The sequence below is a fragment of the Siniperca chuatsi genome, linkage group LG18 (genome assembly GCF_020085105.1).
Source record: "Siniperca chuatsi isolate FFG_IHB_CAS linkage group LG18, ASM2008510v1, whole genome shotgun sequence".
NCBI classification, from domain to species: Eukaryota; Metazoa; Chordata; class Actinopteri; order Centrarchiformes; family Sinipercidae; genus Siniperca; species Siniperca chuatsi.
In genome coordinates, this window is record NC_058059.1 from 6,349,075 (window position 1) to 6,362,193 (window position 13,119).

Genomic DNA, 13,119 nt, shown 5'->3' on the forward strand with positions numbered 1-13,119 from the left:
AAGGGTCAGTAAATACAAATAACCTTACAGTACTAATGATTCCTGTGTTTTCCTCTGGACTGCAAAGGTAGCAGAAGGCCATGAGGTAAGAAGGCTGAAGGCACTTGCCCCCTTCAAGATGTCTGCACCACAATGGGGACAGAAAAGTGCTTCAAAATCAGATTCGCAAAGCGGTTTGAGCAGGATGGAGAGTGTTTGTGCAGGAGAGGGGTTTTATCAGCGGCAAACACTCACAGGAATTCCGGTTTGGGATTGTCCATCCAATTCCTGCGTTCCACAGGAAGCGCTGCATAAAAAGCAACTGAAAAACGCCCGAAGACATTTCATTTGGAGGCAGTCGACTCACAGGGAGCACCTTGAATTAACCGCGAGGTTTTTATTTGAAACCACCAACCCCAGCTTTAAAAGAAACTGGCACCATGGAAGAGTCCTCTAATCCACTGGTCCGGCGGCTCGTGCCCATGGCCGCCGCTCAGCCTGCGCGCGCACACGCACCTGATGACCCCATACTGCGAGGGTAAGATTTTTTTTTACACATTTCCAAAGGCCCGAGTGCATGTTCAAGCAAGTAGCTCCTGTACAACTGTGTTTTTAAAATTATTTTTCAGTTTGAATGTTTAATTTCATTTTAATTGTTGAAACTCGAAAGAATCGACTATATAGGCCAATGATGACACGTGCAAGGTAAAAGGATACAAATGCAGAAGTACAGCTAAACAAAGCTAACATGCTAAACAAATATAAACAAATGTAGACTAGACTTTATAACTATTATATACAGGCAAGAACTGGACAACAAACTATCCATATAGCTACGGTTTGGATTGTTACTGTTTGTTGGGGTTACAGGGTAGTGCAAAGAATGCTGTAATAAATACTGTAAGGAGAATAGTAGAGTTGGTTTTATGCGCATGTACTGAGAGTACAGTCAGACTTTTGTATGACAATGAAAGGATCATTATGTGCACAGTGTGTGTTACACTTTAACATATACAGTAGAACAATAAAATGTATCGCAGTGCCTTTCATACTGGGGATATTAGACTTTTTTTTCTTAAAACTCATGCCCATTAGTGATTTCCATACCTTTTTTTTTTAATTGGTAAATTGACAAAACAATAAAATATAGGGTCCATGGCCGTAATCATTTCTTAATGGACTGTCTGCATTACTAATTTAGAGCATGACCTAAACACAGGAATAATTCTTTTTTTTTTCTTTTGGGCTTAATATTATCTTTATTCATCATGTTAGGATAGTGAAATATTGACCTTACCTAGGACATAGCTTCAGAGGAAAGGGATCAGCGCGCTAGTGTTGACAGAATTTATTAAAAGAAAAAACACAATTAAAGTAATTACAATAATTTATGATTTAAAATTTGACACATTTGTTTCTTTTGCACATACAGGAAGGTTTTAAAGTTTTATATAATTTCTTATTTTAAATGAATGAATGAATTGAGTTGTACATTTTTTGCAAAAGCCACTAGGTAGAACGATTTGGGATTCACTAAAACTAGAAAACCTGACCTCAATCAACATTTTCTTTTCCTTATAACTTCCCACACAGCTGCAGTTCTCACGCTTCCTTCAGTTTTCCTTTGACAGTGAACGTCCTGCTTTGTGTTACAATCCTTCCACTGAAACTTATCAAGGAAACTGACTACATTTCGAAATTTCATACTAAAGAGACAGTAACTTTGGAAGATACCCATGATTTGACTAACTCAGACTGCTGAAGCCTCAGATTTTGATTACAGCACCCAGGATCTGTGCCAATGTTCATACTGATACCTGAATGTTATTTGAAGACAGACTTGGAAAAATTGTGAACCTATCCTTTAATTATACCAGCTACCTCTGCAGGGTCTCAACAGTCAGCCGATAAACCCAGTTCGGGAAGTGTATCAGTAGGTTATCTAGTTTAAATAGCCTGTGCCGTGACGTCACACACGGTAACCCAGTGCAGGCAGTCTGAGCTCCGGGACACCCAGCTGGAGGAGTGGGAGGAGGTCCTACCATCACCCCCCATGCTCTCTGACAGTCTTCAGCTCCAGGAGAAACCTGACTAGTAGCGGAGTTTTATCACTGGACTTTGAACTCACTGGCGGAATATAACGGGACTAACTTTTGTTCAAGCCGCGGGCGTTTCTCTACTTCCTGCAGTGTGGGACTGTTTTTTGGGGGGGATTAATCTTAGGAAAGCTGAGTGCACGGTTTGTGGTTATTTTTGTATCCATGCATGCGCCCTTTTTATTGGCTTGTAATGGATTGTGCGTGCATGTTCAGCATCCCCGCTTGTTGTTCAGTTGAGTGTTGAGTGTTGTTTTCTTTGCGTTTATTTCTTTATATGTGGAGTCATCCGTTTAATGTGTGAGCGTGGAACTCTGCATGCGTGTATGCGAGAGTATTACAGACAGAGACGGTGCTTTGAGTGAAGGATGTTGCTCTTAAAAACAGTGATCTCCACAACTGTACAGTGCTGTAAAACAGCGCCCTCTTATGGCGAACGTGAGAAATGTGTCTGCTCAAGTTACTCCTAATGTGTCAGTAGGCCAGAACTTATTACATTATGAAAATTTCACACAAGACACATGCAGATGCAGATACAAACACGTGCTCTGAGCCTTGGGATCACATATTGGATTATAAGCATCATTTTGTATGAATTGTATTTTATTCAAAGTGTTTTTTTGCAAAAACAAAATTAGGTGTATTCAGAATATTTTGGAGGGAATTTACATCTTGCTTGCATAATTAAGCTATCGATCACTTCATCTTTGCAGAGTGAATTGTATATCCCTTGTGTAGACATGGTGGAAATGTTCTTTATGCGGCCCAAAGGAGGAGTTTTTAATATTTTGATAGCTTTTCCTAACATCATAATAAAAAGCTATTATCCAGTCATATCCGACATTTTTGTAGGGACACTGCTATACCACACCCAACTAGTATAAACTTTTTGGACAAGCGTTTTGCTCTGCAGCACCTTCCTCATTGCCAATGTGATGATGCTTTTATTGTCACACGTGCGCACACACACACACACACACGCTGTCTTCAAAGTGGCCCCCTGCTGCGCTAACAGTCACACTCGCTGCCGTGACTTGTGAATGAACACAGGCTTTAGATGTGCGTGTCCTGTCTCTGGGCATCAAGCCAGCAGGGGATCAGAGAGACATGCAAGCTGTCAACCGAGGCTTAGCATCACCTCCAGGACAACTGAAGACTCTCCTGCAGGCTACAGTCCCATACACTGCGATCACAACTGTCTGGCTTTAATGCCCTGTTAAAAGATTTCCCAAGGGTTTAGTATCTGGTCTGTTTAAAAACGTGCCTGTAGGATAGCATCGCAGCAGGAGCAGGTCCAAGCTGACTGTCATGCACTCTGGAACTTCTTCATCATTCTTCCTTGCAAACGGATAGTCTTTCTTTTAATCCTGTACAGTATGTTATAATCCAATATGGTGTGAACGGATAAGTGCACATTTCTGTGAAGGGAGAGTTCTTTGTCCTTTTGCCCTGTCCTTTGTGTTAAAGTCTCAGAGTCCATGCAGGTCAGAGAGAGTTCAACCTGCACTGTCCACAAGAACTCAGAACTGTATATTCAGCACATAAGCACATGTAATGCATAAAAGCCTACAAATGTGGCTGCTTGTGTGGGTTCTATTTGGCTCAGTGAAGTCACTAAGTAAGTTCAGTCTGAGAACCATTAAAACCAGTCCAGTTCCACAGTTCAACTTCACTTTCCAGCAGAGTCCAACATCTATCAAAAAGGCTTTGTGTGTTGTCGGGAACATTAATTTAACATAGTCATGCGTATACACTTGAGATTAACACACAAATCCAAATCTGCAGCGAGAGCAAACTAACCCCTCAATTTAAAGCACAAACAATACATAGGTCGCGTCTTTACTGCTGGTCATAAAAATGTTTTAGGACTTCATCTACAACCCCCACTGCACTCTGTTTTCTGACCTTTAAAGTAACTCACCAGAGAAACACAGTCTATGAGAAAAATAATAGTCAGGAATGTTAATAATAAATATTTTAACATGTCAAACGTTTGAAAATGACAATGCAACAATAACAATGAAACAAAAAACGTCTCCCAGAACTAACATAATTCATTTGTTGGCTGACATTTTAAGGGAACTGTAGTGTAACAACAGAACAGCGTCTCTCCTTTTTTTTATAGACCCACACTGCTCGGCTCAAGAACAGTGCTGAATCTTAATACTTAATTATCTCCCTTCTGTACAGGTAGCTGGAGTCATCCTGCTGGAGGCAAACATACACATTCAGTGTGAGGAGGACTTTGGCTACGATCCACGACCCCCCCTCCCCTTCATCCTCTCCTCTTCCCTCCGACTGGCACAGAGAAGAGTGTGAGAGACCGAGCGAGGGAACGTGGGAAAGTGGAAGACAATGTACCAAACGCTGCTTCTTTCCTCCTCCCTTTTCATCCTTCATGTGATGGGCACTCCGCAGTTCTTCACTCACCATGGGTAACAGCTCACTTAATACTCTTCCTGTGTTTATTATGGCCTGTCATCTGGTCAGCGTGGTCCTTTAGCTACAGATCTCCACTTCAGCTGTCATCTAGACCTGTTTGTTTTAGCGACCTCCTCGCTCGATTTGACATTCTCACCCACTGCGAATGTATACAAATTGGTTAAATGACATTTAAACGTTTAAGAGTGCACTCTCTCAAGACCAAAGCTCTTCCCATATGTCCTAGACTATTAGACGCACACCATTATGAGGGAGTCTGCAGGCTCATCTTGTCATTTTCAGTTGATTTGTGCAAAGACCAAAATAAACTGAAAGCCAAACGAAAGATCAAGTGGAGCCAAAGAGGTCAAAGATCAACTCTTAACTCTGACACATTCAGGAGTGATTACACGGGTCAGTCAGGAGCAATTAGGCTGCACGCCAACTTTTGGTGACAAACAGAAACCTTGAGGCTCAAATCTGGAGTTTTTCAAGCTTTCTGAACCAGATGGGAGCCATTTAAGTCCTTAATATCTCTGTGGAAATTACTTACTAGCACTAAAACTTCTCATCTAAAACCAGCTCTGCTTCCGGTGCAGATGGTCTTTGAAGCTGAAAGTCTGTATTTCAGGCCAGTTTTAATGTTCAATCTCATGTCTCCCTTTTGCAGGAGGAGGGTGTGTGGCCGAGACCTCCGTCACAGCGTTGTCATGGCAACAGAGTCGTACGTCCAGCCGGTGCACAAGCCCTACATCACTCTGTGTCAGGGGCATCGCCTCTGCAGCACATACAAGTGAGTCTACGCGCACACAACAACACACTCCTCAGCGTTTGGTGGGCGAAACACCAGCTGAACCACACAGTCCAGCATTTACATGAGAACTCAGGTCATAGCTGTGTCGAAACAGCGTTCTAATTAAGCCATCACAAGATGTTTATTTCATGAAGGAGTAAACAATGCTTGACATGTTCAGGAATGGAAAGGGTTAGAAGTGCAGTCATAAATAGATCTAGACTTTCTCCCACACACAGACACAAATGCACGTTTTACACAGAACTGGGTCATGGTGGCACATATTTGGGTGGAATCTAAATATCGGGTACATTGTGAAACTACGGGAAATGAACTGCCTGCCCGCAGAGACTGCGGTCATGTTTATTTTGGACTGTGTCTCCCTCCATACTTGCACACTCTCAATCTCTCTCAAGCTCCGATGCTTTCGAGTCCCCCCTTACATTCCCTCCATTTTAATCTTTCTTTTAACTCTTCCCTCACCGCCAAAATTCAGTTTCACTTTTGGACTTTTTTCATTCTTTTTGTTCATTATGTGGGCAGGCCTCAGACAATTACAGGTATCTAACCCCATGGTGTTTCTCATTCATTAAAATGATTTGATCCGTCGCTTTCACTTTGTTTTTAGCCTTTGCCTCAGTTTATCATCTTGTATCGCTCCTTGCGAACCAAACATACCGGAGTCTCTGCAGACTACAGCGAAATCACAGTTTAGATCTGACTTTGCATCTCTTCTCCTGCCTGACCCTTTCTCCCTACCTCCATCCCTATCTCATCTCTGACATACACTTGGAAGTCAGTGGTCCGTGGTTTTAATATTCCACCAAATTCCCATTCTTTCATCAGCGTTCTTTCAGTCTGACAGCACATGAAAAAGACTGGACCGGCTCAACCACACATGAGGGCGACTACAGCATCATGAATAACCAGGAATCCCTGACTGTTTTGTCTCAACAGGACTGTGTACTCAGTGGCGTACCGGCAGGTGAGCAGAGCACCTCCAAAGCATTTATATCCAGAGTGCTGCCCAGGCTGGCGGAGATTTCACTCTCACAACTGCAACCAAGGTAACATGGAGGGTTTATGTGTTGATCAGTTCCTGTATTACCTGCATCTGTGGAAGTGAAAAGCATTTTTCAAATGTTAAAGGAATAGTTCATTTTGGGAAACATGCGTATTCACTTTCTTGCAAAGAGTTAGATGAGAAGATCAATACCGCTCTTCTTTGTGTACGCTATATATTAAGCGACAGCCAGGAGACGCTTAGCTTAGCTTAGCATAGCATAAAGACTGGAAGCAGGGGGAAATAGCTAACCTAGCTCTGTCGAAAAGATTAAGAAAAGTACCAAAACCAAGTGTAAAACAAGACAACTTGTGGTTTTATGGGTGTCTATTTGCTGGACTATTTCTTGGCCGGATGCGGCCAGGCAACCAGTGGAAAGATATATGTAATGTGTAAATTTGTGCTGGATGGCAGATTCTTTTTACCTTTAGACAACCAGGCTAAGCTAACCATCTCCTGGCTGTAGCTTCATATTTAGCGCTCAGGTATGAGAGTGGTATGGATGCCCTCATCTCTCAGCAAGAATGCGAATAAGCATATTTTCCAAAATGTGCATTCGGCCAAGAAATTGTCCAGCACATAACTCCCCATTAAACCACAACCACATTGTTTTTTGTACGGATTAAACAAACTAGATTTAATTTTCTTTAATTAACTCTTGACAAGAAAGCAAATAAGTGGATTTCCCCAAATGTTGAATTACTCCTTTAAATGTCTCTTACAGCTGTGTGTGGACAACCCTGTGTGAATGGAGGTACCTGCTTAAGACCCAACCAGTGTGCGTGTCCGTTAGGCTGGACGGGGCACCAATGCCAAACAGGTAAAAATGTACACACACACACGCACACATTTACCTGCACAACCACACAAATCTCTGTGAGCATATTCTCACACATTTAAACCCATTTCTTTGTCTTTCTTGTGTGTCAGATGTGGATGAGTGTAGCGAGCAGCGGCCGTGCGCTGAGGAGTGCGTGAACACAGCTGGCAGCTATCGATGTGTGTGCAGAGACGGCTTCAGGCTTGCCGGAGATGGCCGTTCCTGTCAAAGCCTCCTTCCTCCTCCTCCTCTTCCTCCTCCTGCCACTCCTCCCTCTCCCACCCAGACCAGCCAGGCAACAGTGGGTGGTCACACTGATGCAGGTAAATGAGCAGAATAGGAGTGTGTGCGTGCGTTCACATAGTATAATTTTGTGTCTTGCAGCAGCAAAGTGTCTGGAGCACAGAAGAAAAGAACATAGCCAGCTTCGCGGTCCATTATTACTTTTGGTACGCGCTATGCCACTCTCAACTCGTACCGTGAGTAATAATGCACTGCGACTGGTGCCGACTCCAGACAGATGTCTTGTGGTCTGGCCCCATGCGGTGAGACTGGGACCAGTTGGTCTTTGATAATGACTCAGTTGACTCCTATGAGTCCTGTGAGTGTAACAAACATCTGACTCTAATAGAGCTCCCATGCTAATACAGACATATCTTTATCCCGCACACTCCATTAGTTCCCTTAAAAATGTTGCAATGTTGTCTCTTACCATGAAAAAGTAGATTTTCGATTGTGTGTGCTTCCTGTATCTTAGCAACACAATAATACAACCCCCCTCCATGTCTACAAATGTGGTCGTTGACCCCAGGACCCTATTCTGTTTCAGCGTTATTGCTTTTTTGGGAATTAATGCAACATGAAACCTTAAAGAAGACTTTCCTTTTCCTGATTTCTCCCAAATCTTAACACCTTTGGGGATTTTTGTGAGTAACCAAACTGTATATCTAAAGGGGATAGTGTCTCATGTACTGTCAGAACATGAATATATATGAATGTGTAAATGTGAGATTGCCAAATTTCTCGGGCTCTGCTCAAAACTCCCTCCTATTTATCAGTGTTTCTGTAGAGAAGAAAGACCAAATTCACACAAAATGGAACTAAAATGAGACCGTTCACTCCCATGGCTCCACATGAGAGTCCTGCAAGTATTGACGAGTCAGCAAAAAGACATGAAGAAAGGTGGATAAAAAGACTAAATATGACTGATTTTTCTACTAGGTGAAAGCAACAGAGGGTTATTTGTGGGAGGGTGCTCAGTTTCACTGCTCAGCTCTCACATTGAAAAATGCAAGGCCAGCAGAGATGTTTTGCTTGAGACTGCATTCCATAATCTGTTCATATGCACACGTCAGAGGGATGTTGATGTAGATCACAGATATAAACACATGTTTAAATGCTCAAAAGGTAGACCATCGCTCTGACTCTGCCAAGCTGAGTGTTGGATTACATTTGTGTATCTCCATCTTCCTCTTTTTTTCCACCCCGTCTCCCCTTTACACTGTGTTCTTGGCCAACACTTTGTGTTCTCATTCCAGCTCCATCAACCCTGTCTGCTGGGGGTCATCGCCAACTCCCCCCTTTTCCTCCCCCACCTCCTCCTCATCCTCTGTCTGAACTCATTCTTGTCTCAGTAATGGACCACATCTGGGAGAAATTGAGCTGCTCTAGGTCTGTCTGCTAAAAGCAGAGCCAGAAAGCAGGGGGTCCCTAATTTTGCATCCCGATCTGGGTCCCACCTGCTCCAGGGACATTCCCCTCGGGTGGAGCCAGGCGGACACTTCCCCATAACGGATGCATGTTCAGAGGAGGGATGAATGAGAGCTCGTCTATTTCTTTTGACCTGTCTTTCAGCTCTTGTATTGGCTTTTTTGGCCGTTCCCATATCCATGATTCCCCCTTGTGCCCTAAATTCCCCCGGCCTCCCTGCAGCTCTGCGGTCCTCTTCCTGGTTTGTGGTTTAGAGACGTTGCTGTGGCCATGAATTATTCGAGGAGAGGGATTGATGAGGGGCAGGATGCTCGAAGTAATCGTCTCAGAAATAAACTTTAGATCTGAGAGAGACAAGACTAAACGCACATCATTCTTGTGGTTGATCTATTCCCTAACCCTTCTCTCCACCCCTCCTCACGTAGTTTCCACAAATTCAAACGCAGTAGCCGCCCCCCTCTGATGTATATTTTTGTATTTGTATGGTTTCTACAGGTGGAAGGTTCACCCTGGTGGAGAATGTGACAGAGGAGGTACAGATCCTGAGGAACAGAGTAGAGCTCCTCGAAAAGGTACAAGAAAAAAACCACATGAACACATGTTCAAACACAAGTGCACACAAATAAAAGCCACCTACCATGATACCTCCCAGCCTCGCTCACCAGGAACACCTCTGGTCCTTGTATGATGTTATGATATAAAATCCTAGTTGCTATTTAATCCCCAAACCACAGTGGCTTTTTAACTTTTTTACCAGTTTTATTAGAATCCTGCCTGTGTTTAGTGAAACAAGCAGAAAGGGTTAATGAAGATCAGCTATTGAAGTATTAATAATGCTGTAGGTCAAATAGATTTTTTGTTTACAAGGTGAGTAATAATCCTTTTGTGCAGCAATTTTCTCTTTTTCCTCATTTCCTCCTTTCTTTCTCTGTGCAGAAGTTGCAGTTGGTGTTGGCCCCCTTCAGCAGCTTCTTCCCACTGTCGCTGGACGAGGGCTTGTCGGAGAAAACTACCTTACTGTCCCACTCCTTCCAACAACTAGACCGCATCGACTCCCTTAGCGAGCAGATAGGCTTTCTGGAGGAGCGCCTCGGCACATGTGAGTGGCTACAGGCTGACCTTTGATTGTTCATAGTTGAAAGCATATGCACTTAGAGGGAAAATCCAATATTTAGTTGAACACCACTGGAACTTTGTGTCCAAGGAAAGCAGGAACAGTTTTGAAACTTCTTCAAAGAGATCAGAGAAAATGTAAAAGCCCAAATGTAACAATTGTCCATAATGTAATAAAATTAAATATATTACAGCTCATATTAACAAAAATCCAATAACATAATAAAATCTTGTGCCTGTAACACAAAAACCTTTTTGGCTATGACATAAGTTCAATGATACAATCAAAGTGGATCAAACTATAAGTGATATAAATGATACATTTTAACCTAATTAAGACATTAAAGATTAGAAAACGAGTCTAAGAGTACTTAAACACAGCAGTGGTTTGAGCTAAATGCAAACATCAGCATGCTAACATGCTGATGTTCAGGAGGTCATTTTTACAATGTTCATCAATGTTTAGCATGTTAGCATGCTAACATTTGCTAATTAGCACTAAACACCAAGTACAGCAGAGGCTGATGGGAATGTCAATAGTTTTACAGTGCTGGACAAATCAAAGTTTGACCTGATGATGGGATCACCAAATACTACAATTCATCCTGAGTGGAACATGAAGTCTGTGCTAAATTTCATGGCATTCCATCCTGTAGTTGTCGAGACATTTCGCTCAACACCACAAATGTCAACCTCATGGTGGTGCTAGAAGAAAAGTCAGGGGATCCATAGCATTCATCTGGGAACCATGAATGTCTATATAAAATGTTATGGCAGTCCATCCAATAATTGCATTTCAGTCTGGACCAAAATGGTCAACCGACCAACAGACCGACATTGCCATCCCTACAGCCACACCACTAGCATTGCTAAAACAATCCTAGTTTGATCAATATCTTTATCACATCTCTGTGCACCATTTATCATTTAGGTTGAGCATTTAAAGTTTAACATATGCACTGATTGCACTGATCAATCATAAGTCACACCTTGAACATATGCACTCTTTGATGTGTTCACCGCAAGCCCTTTATTGCTACATTGCAACTGGAAATCCACAAGACTACACTATTTATTTAAAAAAAAAAGTGTGCAATAAAGTATTATTTGGTAATAATTTTTCTTCATTACCTCTGTCAACAAACTTTCAACTCCCTGTGCTGACTGGAGCACAAACCTACAGTCTCTTGCACATGCCCAGTTGCGCTGTGGCCTTGGAGAGATTGCAGGTCACTGGGTGCATGGTCTTTGATTGACACACTGTCCAGCGCTCAACAGTGACTGCTTATTCCAGTGAAAATATGAATAATAAATAGCATGTACAGTGTAAAGAACAGTGACTATGTCTATCAAACCAAGCTTGTTTTTATCATATTTATTCTTGTCTATAAAATCAGGTTATAATTTTAAAGCACATTAATCAATGCAATTATACCTTCATAAACTTTGTTTTTAAGGGCAAAGGTATTAATTCAAATTTAATTTGAAAATTTCCATTTGCATATCAGACATCCCCACATGGAATCCTGACCGTAACTTTGATAAAGTTCACGTTGGAGATTTTTATTACATTTGGTTTTATTACATTATGGTCAGTGATTAAATTATGGGACTTAAGCTCATGAAGCTTCAACTATGAAAAACTTATGCAACAATCTTTAATTTGTGACTTTGCATCAATTAGGATTACAGTGGGTACAATGAAATCAAAGCCTGGTCTCATGGTATATAACTGATTTCATTAAATTTTAAAATCACTACCATAAAGTATGCAATTTATTTAAAAATGTGTGGACACTGGACAATACATTGTAGTAACTCATTCCACTCTTCTCCCCTGTAGGTTCTTGCCAGGAAAATTAGCCACCGAACATGACCCGCAACATTTCCAGACATCTCCAATGAAGTTAATAATGCCAGAGATTGTACGCACTAAGATGGCTGGCGTTTGTAAGAAAGGGATGAAAGCAGAAACAGCCTCAGTTCTTGTTACCCAATCGTCTGTGATTTCCACTATTCCCAACAGCTTAATTTACTTTTCTTGTTGTATTACTGTCAAATTCTTGATTTTGTAACAGTACCTGTGGCAGGGTCAGTGTCAGCATTGCATCATCCCTGTAACATCTAAATCACACACCCTGTGGGGTCAAAAAGGCCACATTGGCCACTTTGTTTCTGTGTTTGTTTTGCATCAGTGCAGCTGTGTCCTCTGTCAAAGCCCACACTGTCCTGAGGCAGACATGGACATCTGTATTTATCTATTTAAATTATGATTACTTTTAGTTATTTCTCAGTCAATAGACAGTTTTTTTTACCTAGTTTTGTAACATTTTGTAATAAAAAGTCTTAATCAAAAACCCCATGTGTGCTCATATGAAAGGATTACTGAATGTTTGCAGATACATTGTACACTGCTGATATAAGATTGGACAAACTCTCCATTAAGCTAACACAACAGCTCCTGTTGACCTCCTATATGTACTGTAATCAGTAATGGAGGAAGTATTCAGATGCTTTACTTAAGTAAAAGTATCGGTTCATCTTTCTGAAATACTCCATCAAAAGTAAAAGTCCTGCATTTAAAATGTTAAGGGACAGTTCACCCCAAAATCAAAAATACATATTTTTCCTCTTACCTGTCACCACAAGCCGAATGCCATATAGTTCCATTATATAAAAAAAAAAAGTAGACATCCTTACGGCCGATACCTCCAAAACTCTACAACTCACACCAAAACAATCTAGATGGATAAATAGCACTACAGGTGAGAGGAAAAATATATATATATATATGTATTTTTGATTTTTGGGGTGAACTGTCCCTTTTTAAGTAAAAGTGTAGACATATCAAAAGTACAAGTACTCATTATGCAGAATGGCCCTTTTCAAAGCTTTTTTCAAAGCTTTATTATGTTAAATTTTTATCACCTATGCATTAACTTGGAAGCAGCATTTTAATATTAGCTGATCATGGTGGAGCTGATTTTAACAGTGTTATATGATAATCACACTGTTTCTTAATTATTTCAACCCGTTTTTTTTTTGTTTGTTTTTTTTTACAGAAATCAACTTGTTTCAAGAACGTTTTCTAAATGAGTGTCAGAATCTTGAAAGATGACAGAAT

At 41.4% G+C, this 13,119-nt stretch overlaps 1 protein-coding gene across 3 annotated transcripts; it reads left to right on the forward strand.

Moving 5' to 3' along the window:
• The first annotated feature begins 308 nt into the window (after positions 1-308).
• Positions 309-12,352, forward strand: egfl7 (EGF-like-domain, multiple 7). Of its 3 annotated transcripts, none has more exons than XM_044175372.1 (9): positions 309-517; positions 4,266-4,510; positions 5,167-5,289; positions 6,247-6,356; positions 7,077-7,172; positions 7,283-7,495; positions 9,378-9,454; positions 9,819-9,981; positions 11,839-12,352. In XM_044175372.1, exons 2-9 carry the CDS (start codon positions 4,431-4,433, stop codon positions 11,856-11,858), a joined length of 882 nt encoding a protein of 293 aa, XP_044031307.1. In that variant the 5' UTR covers positions 309-517; positions 4,266-4,430; the 3' UTR covers positions 11,859-12,352. The 3 variants fall into 3 exon arrangements, with proteins under 3 accessions (XP_044031307.1, XP_044031310.1, XP_044031308.1); XM_044175375.1 differs by lacking the exon at positions 309-517 and adding an exon at positions 550-684; XM_044175373.1 differs by lacking the exon at positions 309-517 and adding an exon at positions 2,050-2,218.
• Positions 12,353-13,119: the final 767 nt, after the last annotated feature.